This window comes from Lagopus leucura, unplaced genomic scaffold (assembly GCF_019238085.1).
Source record: "Lagopus leucura isolate 7727_CA_CO unplaced genomic scaffold, USGS_WTPT01 Super-Scaffold_100159, whole genome shotgun sequence".
NCBI classification, from domain to species: domain Eukaryota; kingdom Metazoa; phylum Chordata; class Aves; order Galliformes; family Phasianidae; genus Lagopus; species Lagopus leucura.
Window position 1 is genome coordinate 367385 of NW_024962335.1, and position 12813 is coordinate 380197.

Here is a 12813-nt window from a genome sequence, read left to right on the forward strand (position 1 = left end):
TAGAAATCACTCTTGATTTCTTCCTATGCTCTCTTGGCTACTTCTAGCCATGAACGTAACCTCCAAAGAGAAGCAGACAAGCATTACTTTGTTTGGAAACAAATTAACATAAACCACAGAGGAGTCCTCGTTTTGCTTTCATTACAAACTAGAATGAACTTAATTAAGTTGAAATTTCTCCCCAAACCTAAATTACAGTAAATATTCCTTTCAAAAGCACCGGCATGAGGACGTTTGCCTCCCCTCAGGCATGAAGGGCAGCCGGCTGTCGGTGTGTGCTGGCAGCCACTGGGACAAGCCTTAAATCAGGCAGCCTAAGGGACAGCACACTGGAGTTCTTCACTGCCAAGCAGGCTTTGAACCTGCTGGCAGGTTTGGTCCACGGAGTGGCTGCTTTGAGCCTGTTTGGTCACTGACTGATTTTAAGGATTGCGTTGGAGGAGCTTTTGGTGCCCGGTGGTCACTTGCACATGTGGCCAAGCTGCTACAGAGAGTGGCAGAGCAGGCAGCGAGCACTGCCACGTCCGGGCAGGCTGTGTGGCAAAGCAGGGGCCTGGTGGGAGTGAGATGTGAGAAGCACCACAGGGAATGGCTGTCATGAGCACCACACACTCACACTATGGCCATTAAAACAGCAGAAGAATATTTATTTCAAAATATGAAAAAAAAAAAACCCCAAAACTAAACACATAAAGAAAACGCCACAGGCTGGCCCCGACGCCTGACGCCGAGCAGAAGCCCACAGGGCTCAGCCGAGGCCTGCGGGCTCAGGCCGCGCTCCGGCCCCGCACGCCTCCGCAGCGCGGCGCAGCGCAGCGCATCCCGCCTTCGCGCGGCCCCGCCTCCTTCCCTCAGCCGCCGCCGGGGGCGCGAGGGGCCGCGCGCGCGCAGTACCCGGCATGCAGCGGGCAGGCGGCTCGCACCAAGATGGCGGCGCCGCTGGACGAGTATGAGAAAGAAGCGGGCTGCGTCCCCATCCTGCATCCCGAGGTGAGGCCGGGCCCGCCGGACGCGGCGGCGAGGTGCGGGCTCGGGGCGCAGAGGGAGCGGCGCTCGGGGCCGCGGGTAGGCGAGGCGGGCGGGCCGAGCGGGGCGCGAGAGGTGCGCGAGGTGCGCGAGGTGCGCCGCCGCCCCCCGCTCCCCGCTCCCCGTTCCCGGCCCGGGTGTGCGCGGCGGGGCGGGATGGGGCGGGCCGGGTGGAGGAGGGCGCGGATGTCCCTGTGCGTGTGGTGGAGAGCGAGGCGCGCGGCGGGTCCTGTGCGGAACCGGGCCGAGGAGGGGGGCGAGGCCCGGCCGCCCCCGGCCCGCTGCGACCGAGCCGCCTCTCCTCGGCGGCGCCGCCCCGCGCAGCCCGCCCGGCCCCGCCGGCCCGAGGGAAACGCTCCGGGGGCGGAACGGGTGCTTCCTCTGGCTCCGTGGTTCTGCCTGCGCGCCGCTCTGCTCCCATCCAGCCGCTGGTGCGTGAGTTTATATAGGAGCCGGCCGCGTTCCGTGCTCGGTGTGTCGGCCGGGCGGTGGGAGGAGTGCTGACAGGTAACGCGCAGAGGTCGTTTCGTGTCGTGTTTTTCTTCTCCTTTGTGCCACCCGCCTTTGTCAGCGTCACCTGTGCTTTCTTGAGGACTGCTGTGATTGTTTCAAAGGGTGTTTTGAACGGTTTCTAAAGCCTTATATGTGAGCTTCTTACCCGATAGTCCCTACCATCCTCAGCCTAATTTTTCAGCCCACAAAAAAGAGGAGTGCATATGCTTGCCTCCACTTTCTGCTAAACAGATGGCACTCTTTTTTTTGTAAACAACATCTTAAAGGCACTTCTAGTTTCCTTGATGACTGAAGGGGCTCCATAGGCATCTGTATATGGTTGTATATTCTACCCACTCTTCTCTGCCTCTCCAAACTGTGCATACTTAAGACTTTGAAATGCAGCAGTCTATTTGAAGATTGATTCATGCACTCCTAACGTGGCTTGATGGTTTCTTAAAATTTATTTTAAGTGATGTGCAAAGACTGGTGCTATGTGTTTCTGTAGAGTAGCAGGAGAAATACTCTCTTTTCGTGTTTTTCAGAAGTGAGAGAAGTTGACAGTAACCATCCAAACCGATGTCTTTATTTGGAAGATGTTCTGAACTTGTTGAAAGCTTAGAGGGGAGGATGAAAGCTATAAAATGGAGTAACAAACACATAGTGTGTTAGAAAGCCTCATTGTTTTTAAGATTGAAAATTAGTATTCAGTAAATTAACTTTGAGTAAGGGCTGCAGAGTGAAGAAGTATCTTAATGTAAACTGATGGAAAATTCTGTGTGAGGTGATCTGGTAGAATGTGATATTTATACACTGAAGGAATATGTTTATGATAGATGAGGAAGGAAGTTAATCTAACATATTGTATACCACAGCACCAGCCCCGATTTGTTAATATGCAATAAATACCACTAGTCTAGAGGTTTTTATAGATGGATCTGGCTGGAAATGCTGAGCATATGACTATACTGACTGCATATCTGACTGACTATCTGACAGCACTGAAGGGGAGTGTTTACATAGATTTCAGTGGGTGTTCCCTTAGCCTTAAAATTCCTTTATGCAGATTAACTCTCAAAGAGGAGGATGCTTTCAATGTTGGTGGTGATGGCTGTTTAAAGTGTGTTTCTGTTTTATTTTATTAGAAACTTCAGGATTCTGTATCATCACAGGGCTGTAGTTTTGCAGACCTGTTCAGTGAACAATGTAGTGCCATCTGTGTTTTTTCTTCTGAAGTTCAGATGCCTTTGTACTCAATGACTTCCACTTTTTAAGGAAATAGCACCATATCCTTATGTAAGTGGTGACGTTGGAGCACATAATCTGTTCTTACGTTTGTATACACAGAAAACGATGCTTTTTATAGGACTTGTCATAACCTTTCCCACATTCTCATATTTCATGCTAGTGTTAATCTCAGCGTCATGCATCATTTTCAGATATCTTTTTGTGCTTTTAAATTTCCCTTTTTTGTTGTTCTTTTTTTCATTTGTTTGTTTTGCTTAATTTGTACTACTTTCTAAGTTTAAGGGGCTTTTCTGAAGAGGAAAGTGTTTTTATGCAAATAGTTTTGCATTTTCCTGTGAGGTGTTTTTGAGCACTGTCTGTGAATGATGTAGGAAAGATGGTCTTAGAAATACAAATTACTTATATACTCAAGTGCTGAAAGATGTATTTATTTGTGAAAGGAACAGCAGAAAGTGACTCCAATAATTTTTTGTTAAAAAGGGGTAAAAACCGCCCTGAAAGTGGGACTTGGTGATGGGATCGGTTTTTACGTGGATGTGGTGTTCTTTTAGGGGAGGTGATGTGGGCGTTGGAATGGGGAGGGTATCTTGTTGGCTGTGTATAGGAGCTGTTGAATCATGGCCTGAACCTCTGATTGATCACCTGAGGTGAGCACTGAGTCAGCTGCCGAGCGCAGGTGAAGGCAATACAGCTGTGTGACTGGAAGGAGTGGAGCCTGGCTGCCCCTCTCCTAGACCCCATTTAAGGGCTGACTGCCACAGAGGAAGGATCCCTTCCTGGAGGTCGCTCCCTTTGGAATTTTCTTGGGAGCCCAGGGCACAGTGAGCATTTTCATTTATTTTCGATTATCCCTTTCCACCGTGATGGTGTTTCTAGCTATGTGATCTCAAGATACCAGCCTAACCACACCATTGCATTTTTGTTGATTATACACTATCATTGTGAGTCTCCCTCCTTCACTAGAAAGGCAGCCTGGTTTTTATTAGGAAAACTTGTTTTAAGGGACATTCTTTTTTTTTTTTTTTTTTTTTTTTTTTTAATAATCAAAGTTCAGATCAGTGTTGCAGTGTAGAATCATGGAATTGTTTTAGGTGGAAGAGACCTTTAAAGGCTGTCTAATCCTACTCCCTTGCAATGAAGAGGGATCCCTACAGCTAGGTCAGGTTGCTCAGAGCCCCATCCAGTCTGACCTTGAGTGTCCCCAGGGATGGGGCTTCCGCCACCTCTCTGGGCAACCTGTTCCAGTGCCCTACCACCCTCACTGTAAAAGACTTTTTCCTTACATCCAACCTAAAATTGCCCAGTTCCTCTTGTCCTATTATCACAGACCCTGCTAGATTCTACTCTTCTGCTAACATAGTTATAAAACTAATAATGCAGTAAAGCATCTAAACATCATTTTTTTTCACAAAGTACGATAATTAATATCCACTTTGCATTGTATGAGCATTACACGATCCTATAGCAATAATAAATGTATGGAGTTGGCTGGCTAACTGTAGCTTCTCAGAAGTGGTTGAATAGAGGGAACTGTTCCTGAAAGTCTTATGGGAGCAAATCTACTAGACTTAGGACATTTTTATGAATAATTTGGGAGGAATTACAAAATTATCACTAATGCAACTTAGGCAGTGAGGGACAAAACAATGACACAGACCCATCTAGAACCCATGTTCAAGCAAAGCCCATCTTTGTGCAGCCGTGTTCTAAATCACATTGAAGGTGAGGGGTGTGGGCACGGGGCTGTCAGGTGGTGCTGTAACCAGGTGGATGTAGATATGAACAAGCAGTGCAGTGTGTTCTGTGGTTAGTTTTAAAGGTGGTTTACTGATTAGGAACAAGGTGTTTTTTGGCTAAGTGTGTAATAATACAATGAAGTGCTGCACTGAAGATTTGGTTTTAATATTGTGTTACGGTGGAAGTGTTGGAAAAACTGTGCATGCTATTAGAAATAGTGAGAAGTGACTCCTGTGCAGCACGCTTAGTGAGATGCAGTGTTTAGTGTATACTTAATAAGATCAAGTGGCTGGAAAGTGAAAACAGATGGGATCAAACTGAAAGGCACAAGAAGTAAACAGTGAGGGTGAGTGACAAAGAAAGAAAGGAAACGGTGGCTTATCCATCTCTTGATGCTTTCAGATCAAGTTTGCATGTCTTTCTGGAGACTAGATGCAGTCTTTGAATTTGGTACACGAATAACTGGTGTTTCAGATCTGTGGCTATAAAGGAGCTGTACCACAATAGGCTGGCTCTGGTTCTCTGAGTGACATGTCACTGCTTTCATACCCATGCATCCTTCAGCGTGGTGCTGATGGGGTGCAGAGGCCATCAGCTGTCCTGGGCTGTGAGAGCTCTTCTTTAAGAGATGGGATGTATGTGCAGAGCACCCTGGACAGCACATACATGGTCGGAGCAGGCCCTGCTGGTTTGCCTCCACCTTTCAGTGTTCACCTTACATATGGCAGTAACAGTAGCAAGCCGCTCAGCTTCCAGCTGTGCCTGTAGCTGTAGTATGGGAATGGTTGTGCTGTTTGTACTGAACAATTGTAGTAGTCCTTCTGACCTTAAATTCCTTGGAACTTCTGATGGTTCTTGGAACCCTGATTGGTTCTGTAGTAGGTAATGGTAGGCTTGAAATAAAGGAACTCTGAGGGAATATTTAGGAACTGGCTTTTGTTTTTACCATTCCTTCTCTTTGTTTGCAAAATATTCTTAGTGTGCGAGCTGATACTGCCTGAACTGCCAAAGGTATTTCAGCTGTCCAGGGCTGTACCTGTTTTCAGCTGATGGAGAGGAAGCTCTGCTTTGTTACTGCTATGTCAGGTGCTCTGCAGCTCTGTTTGTGCTGGATGTCTGTGAGAGAAGTGGAAGCTGTCAAGTATTACCAAATTCCTTTGGCACTGGGAAAGTGTTGACTGTGAATTTAGATTTGTTGTTTAAACTGAAGTCAGAGGCAAATCTTCCTGCGAAGTTGAAAGAAAATTGTGAGAGTTGTGTGTTCTGATAGATATTATCCCAGTTGGAAGTATATTATGTTTAGTTTAGTTTTTGTTTTTTTGTTTCTGTCCCTGTGGTACGTAACAACGTAGGAAGTCAGAAGCAAGGAGGTGGGTAAACCTACTGCAGCTAACTTTGGCTCTCCTTTTTCCCATCTTAGGAAATAGATGATTTTCACAGTCTGAGTCTATTTGCAGTGAGATTTGGTTAATGTCATTGAGGCTGTGCTGGGGTGCACGTTGTTCTTGCTTGTCCTGTAAATGAGTGGAAATTATTCCTTAATTTAGTCAGGGACTCTCTGGGAGCTCAACATCTATTTGTGATCTTATTCAGACCAGTTATTATTTATTGTGTTATTTTTGGAAAGAAAATGGAACCATGAAGTCTCAGGCAAGTTAGCATGCTTAATATTGAAAGTAATCTTGTCTTATTTAATGTATCACAGTTGGCTCATAGGCTGTGAGGCCTGAGGGGACTGAAAATCTAATCTGACCTTCTAACACAGCCATTGAAAGGTTTTCTTCAAGGAAAAAATTCTTTTTATAACCAGGATACTGCTGCTACTGTGAAGAAGAAAATAAACACAGTTTTACAGTAACAGTTATTCCTGTATAGCTGGGCAAATTGCCCCTAAATTTAATTATTCTGTTAAATACTTCAACCTGCCTTTAGAATGAATTAAATTTATTTCAGATCACTTGGTCTTGAGTTATATCTGTCCAAACACAGATCTGTCTGTATGTAGTTAATACTTGGATGATTATCAGATCCCGAATTGCAGTTATGGTCTGCAGTCATACTGAATCTCCGGAGTGTCTTGCTAAGATCTGAGTGTTTTTTCCTCCTCCTTTAACAGTTTTCATAGTGCTGTTCTTAGAACAGTGTGGTAGTGGACTCTGGAGCAGCAGTGGGTTTGAGAGCAGAGCACTTTCCTGGCATTTGCATGGGGCCGGGTGCAGCTGTAAAGCATCTTCATGTTCTTGCTCGGTATGCATAGGCCACTGTAGCAGTCTTGTTGGAAGCTTGTGCAGGTGATTTCTGACTGATTTGTTATCAGTTCTTTTGCTCACCATCAAAACTTGCCTGTAAGTTGTTTGTTCCAGGGTTGTAGAGAAACATGAAGAAGAATGGGATCAAAATACAAACTGTAAAATGCTTAGTGCCATTTAAGTGTTTTCACATTGGTGTTCCATGGAAGGTTTAAAAATATGTATGAGCTGTTGAACAGCCTTCTTTTGGCCCACACAGTTAAGGACAGTCTGTATAGTACTCAAAAAATGAGCAGTAAAGCTCATTGATCTAGCTTTGAATATGTATACAACATTTTTGTGTTGACTCCATTTGTCTTTGCATGTTGTACACACTCTTAGTCTCTCTGATTACATGTAATTCTTATCTTTCAACAGCATGTATCTCGCTGTGTCTGTGTACCCTTCTGCTCAGGAAATCAGTGGGGCATAAAAATTAGGGAGAGGGTAACACTAGGGTAAACTTCTCAGAAGTTTAGTTTAAGGGAATAAGGAGGGAAACGCTTAAAAGGTTTGTTGGTTGCTTAAAAACTAGCTAGCATTGTTATTGATGCTGCCATGTTTAGATGTCAGTGTTTGCTCTGTCCTGTGCTGCTTTTTAAAGATGATATGAAATAAGAATTCAACTTCTATAGCATCCCTGTAGTTGAGCAAGACTCTAGAATTTGTTAGAAAGGAGACTGCTCAAAAAACTTGTCATGTTAGAGGGGGAGTCTGTCTGAACCATACCCCAGGCCTGCTGTGTGATATAACATTAGATTACAATTTGTCTCGTACAATCTTGAGATCTAGTAATTCCTTCCTATGCTCCTAAGATGTCTGAACAGATGTCTCTGTTCAGGAGGGAGGCACCAAGACTGGAGAGCAGTGAGAGGCTGTGGTCAGCTCAGAGGGCTGCTCGGGTCACATCCAGGGGAAAAAGGAAAATTTTTTGTTGGTTTTAAGTTACTCTCACAGTAGCTAAATACTAATGCTGGGTCTCTGGGGTGTGTTTGATGTATGTTGTGAGGTCTGCAAACTCTCATGCTCTTGAGACCTGGATATGTTGAAATTACTTGGAAAAATATAATTTCATTTCTGTTAAAATGTTCTGGTGGTGGATGAGAATACAAAGCAAAACTTTTTGAAAAGAAAGCCAAGGGAATGGAGGCATGTGTTAGTAGAAATTGCTAAGTAAGGCAGCAGCTGTATGGACTTACCTTGCTAGGAGGAGGAAAGAAGTTAGAACTGGTAATGTCAATGGACTTTGAGCTGTGAGTATCTGTAGTTATTGCGGTCTTTAAGGCAATTACGTGACTTGATACACAAAACAAAGAAATTGGTAGCTTAGGAAATCCTTATTCTTTTCAACATCTTATTGCCATGTATTTATGAGAATCTTTGGTTATTGATATGAAGTCCTGTAAATGCATAAGTGTAGCAGGGATCCAGAGAGGAGCTTCAAAGAGTCAAGTTTGAGATGAAGTACGCATCTGGTTGTGGCCCAACCTCCTGTGGCACCACTGCTTCTGGTGGTTATTGCTATTGAAAGGCTTTGCTATTTCTCACTGCTAAGAAAAAATGTTTAGAGTAAAGCATGTAGTCAATTTAACATTTCCTAGCACTCAGCAGTTATATTTTGCCTGTGTTTATTCACTTTCCTAGCATATAAACTGGATTTTTTAATTCTGATTGAACAACCTTCTCTCCAGCACACTTCTGTTGCTGGGTTTAACTGGTGATGGGACAGTTTCATGCTGAATACTTCATTAGAGAAGCTTCTGCTGCTGAATGGCAAAGACATTTTGTTTTCATAACTTAAAATGACAGAAAACTCATTTATTTGTAATACGCTCACCTATAAAAGGACTGAGGAAATAGAAAAGCGTACAACTAGAAAATACCACAGAATGTGGGATATTTGTGCTATTCAAATAGTCCCTTAGACGTGTAAGTAATGTAGCAAAGCACTTCAACTCACACTTCTCTTAGTAAGTAATAATTTGTACGTACCTGCAATTGGAGCTGGTTATTGGTATGGGGTACCTAAGAATTTCTGTACTGTCAATAAACCTGTTGTATGGGAACTGTTGAGTCACGGCCTGAAGCACTGCTTGGTCACCTGAGGCAAGGACTGGGTCAGCTGTGAGAGCGCAGGTGAAGGCAAATCCTAGACCCTACTGAAGGGCTGACTACCACTGGGGAAGGATCTGTTTCTGGAGATCCCTACTTCGTGAGCCTGAATCTTTGAATACGGGTTAGCATTCCCTGTTTCTTTCTGTTTCTCCACAATATTCTTTCCAACTGTAAAGCCTGTGTTTACTGTTTTTGAGAACTTAAAGGCATTTGAATGGGTAATAGTGTGATTAAGTATATTTTAAATGATATTACTGTAAGCTTTTAATTGTTTTAACTATTTCAAATGCTAGTAAACGTGTCTGTCTTCATGCTTTCTGGTGACACAACCTGTGCAAATGGGAGGCGTTCTGATTAGCCTCTGTGTGAAGCTGATGTGAACAAAAAGGTAATGATCTTCAATTCAGAAGCACCTGTAAGTAAATGAGGAGGAAGCGGCTGGCTGGTGATGGACACTTGCTTTATGCAAACAAGACTGAGCTGTTGCCAGCTGTGCCTTCAATCCCCAGATCTCTGACCTCTGTGCAGTGGTTGGATTAAAGGCTCTGGCTGAGCGGCTGTGGCTCCTTGTTACGTAAAAGCAGAGGTTTGCATTGGAGTGTGTGGGGTTATTCACTCGCACGATGGCTGGCTGTTGTAGGTGGAACTCTGCAGCAGCTTCACTCTTCTGCAGCTGCACAACTTCGTTGTGTTTGAGATGAGGCTTTGCTCAGTTTATCTCACCTTTTAAAGAAAGCGCCATCTTCAACTGTAACTTGCTTTCCAAATACAATCAGAATGTTGTTTTAGCCTCAGGATGTTTTTCCATTGTGTGTTAATTCTGTAATTAGCTTCTCTGGGGATTTCCGTAAGTTATCTCGCTTTCTGCGGGCACGCCAAGGATCCATGCAAATAGGGCAAATCTAAGAAACCATGAAACAGACTTAACAAGATGCTGTCAAATGTGAAAAGTAACAGGAAACGGTGACGGAATTGGCATTGAGTGGAGAACTTTTGTCAAATCACATGAATTTTGTGTAATTTAATGCTGTTCTGAAGGGCAGTGAGAATCCCAAGGTATACTGTGCGTGTCCAAGTAAAAGATGGCTTTTTTCTAAGGTGTTACTTGGCTAGTTAAGATTCGCATGAAAGTGGCATTGAACATCCTCTCGTGGGCAATGCAGACTGGTTTGGATGAGGGTTTTCTGGCACATATCTGAATGGAAGGCGTGTGCACACATCACCCCAGCTCAGCCATCAAACAGCTCATAGTTGTGTCCTGCAGCAGATGAACCCGTACAGCCCTGCAGGCTATTCTTGTTTGGGTCTTCATGTGCATGAATGTAAGAAAGATGAGGCTCCCGTTTGATGGCAGTCAGCAGTTAGGTTAGCTGTACACCTGTACTGCTAGCACTGTTTCTGGAGAAGAAGAGACTGTGCTGTTGTGATTCTGCCTGAAATCAAGGCACCGTGACTTCAGTCCCTGTTTCTGTGACTGGCAGCATTAGCTGAAGGGGCAGGGAAAGGAAAGTGTCACCTGTGTCTAGAAAAGAGACTTGCAGTAAAAATGTTGTATCAGCAACATGATCTTTTTTAGTACTGTTATTAACTGATTTGCTTTGACTATTTTGTATTTTTCTGTTAATGTGTGAGGGGCTGGCTAAGGGGCAAGTGTTAAGACACCACTGTGAGTCTGTATGTGTTACATGCAGTCAGTTTCAATCCATTGGTCTTCACAGATTCCTGCACTTAACAGTGGGTGGAGCATTGCTTTGAAGAAGCTTTCCCAGTGCATTCTAATGAGTGGAGAACATAGAAGTTGAATTTCTTCACCCACATTATATATTCATTAGTATTAACTCCTAGTAGTCTGTATTAAATATAGTAAACACATACAAGAGTAGGTTCATTATTTAGCTACCCTGACTGCCTGGCTGCTGTCTATGATTTTATCAAGATTTTTTCAATTGCAGCCACATACGGCGTGTATATATAAAATATATCTGACTGCCTAAATGTTATGGTTTTTTTTTTCTCTTTTCAATTTAAAAACACAGGAAATAGCACACAGTATTTTATTGCTGGTAATGCTTCCATTTCTATGTTTTTATTTTGGACCTTGTTAGTATTTTCTTTCCAAGCGTCTGTTAATTAACTTGGTTCCCATTCAGAATTTGACTGGCTGACTTCGATCATTATATCTCTTCCTTGCAGCAATATTGCATAATGTTAAAGGAAAAGCAGCCCTAGCCATCTGCTGATGCCTACTATAGCCATATGCAGCAGCTATAAGCAGCAGTGTTTTCCTCCCTTCCTTATGTCCAAACAGGCACACTGACCTATTCGTATCCTCCTGCTAAATATAATTGAGAATTAGGAGACAAATCAGAACAATTCCATCTTTGTCATCTTATTTTTTCACACATAATTTTTTTTTCCCCTGCAATTACTGTTTTTGGAGTTATCTTTGAACTTATGTCACGTTTGGCTTTTTTAATTGGAAGAGATTAAGATTCAAGTACTGAGGGGAAATTGGCATAGCTGGAGCCCTTGGTGATGAAAAGTGAGCGGGAATGCTGGTATTGCTTGCATTTGGGAGTCATCCTCCCTCACCTCCTCCTTCCCTTCTAGCCATGTTTTCCATATTTTGCTCTATTTTCTGTTTCCCCAGCTTATTGCTCCTGTTTTCCAGAGGAGATTCCCTTTTCTCTCGCACCCTGTTTTTTCTCTGCGTTATTCTTTCCTCACCCTTCATTGCTTATGTATCTGTGCATGCAGTCTGCACAGTTTGTGACTAATGAGTAATGACAAGCTAACCACAGATGCATGCGAGTCATTAGGGTGCTGTCAGAGGACACTCATTGAAGTGGGAAACTCATCTCAAATAAGTGCCCCTTAGAAGTAATGAGGGAACCAAGTTCAATTATAAAACAGAAATCTGTTTCTCTTGCATCCTTCCCAGCCGATCAACTCGTTCTTAGATGCAGCATCGTTCTGTTCATCCTGTCAGCCCAGTGTCCTTCAGTATTTCAGCGCTTGTGTAAGGTCTCTGATTGCTTTGTCAGATACAGAGTGGCAGCTGCCAATTGTGCTCTTGGTGCCTTCTCTTTCCTTGTTTCTTCCCTACCAGTGGCTGTGGATCTTGTATCTACAGCAAAAATGGATTCAGCATGCTGCCCTAGGAGAAGAATCAAACAAGGAACAGCAGAATCGAGTCTGTTTTCCTCTCATAATGGCACTGGCTGATTGTGGCAGTGATGTGATGGACCCAGGCTGGCTGAGTTGGGCTCAGGGAGTGCATGGCCAAGAGCACCAGGGAGGCTGGATGGAGCGTTGATCTTTCTCTTCTAGAAGCGCTGTCCTTCTCCTCTGGCTCCAGTCCCTCAAGCCCAGCCCTTGGAATTGGCTGCTTAAAACAGGGTGCAGTAGAGATGTAGCATTTGCAGCCTGCTTATCTGCAGGCAGTAAAGTCAGGCCTCATCTCTAATACCTCACATTTAGCTTTCCTGGCATTCAGGCTGTGTACAGTGGGAGGTGGGAAACCTATTGACAGTAGATAGCAAAATAAATATAAAACAAAATTTCAGTCATGTTTTCATCTGTTAGCTGATAGTGGTTTTTAAGTGGATATTAATACAATTAATGATGTTTCTTGAAATAACTGTTATATTACTGTTACATATTACTTTACTCTCAGTCTGTCATATGCTTAGAAATTATTAAAAAAACATTCTCACTGCAAAACAAACGAACAGTTGTAGTGATTGCAAGGATTTTATCTGTTTTTGTTTGTGAAGGGAAATGACAGTGAAAGTGACAAAACAAAATGTTCTATGACGTGCATAATGTAAACAGGGCATCATTTTTCACTTGCTTTAATGCTTTTTCCCGTTCCTTTAAAAGTGTGTAACTATATCAGAGGGGGATT

General features: G+C 43.6%; 1 protein-coding gene across 1 annotated transcript in view; it reads left to right on the forward strand.

Moving 5' to 3' along the window:
• The first annotated feature begins 901 nt into the window (after window positions 1–901).
• The window catches only part of ZDHHC17 (zinc finger DHHC-type palmitoyltransferase 17), a 63155-nt gene continuing 51243 nt past the window's right edge, over window positions 902–12813 (forward strand). Inside the window, exon 1 of the mRNA XM_042890139.1 lies at window positions 902–990. Coding sequence (XP_042746073.1) covers window positions 928–990 — 63 coding nt within the window. The 5' untranslated portion in view covers window positions 902–927. The remainder of the gene's footprint in view (window positions 991–12813) is intronic.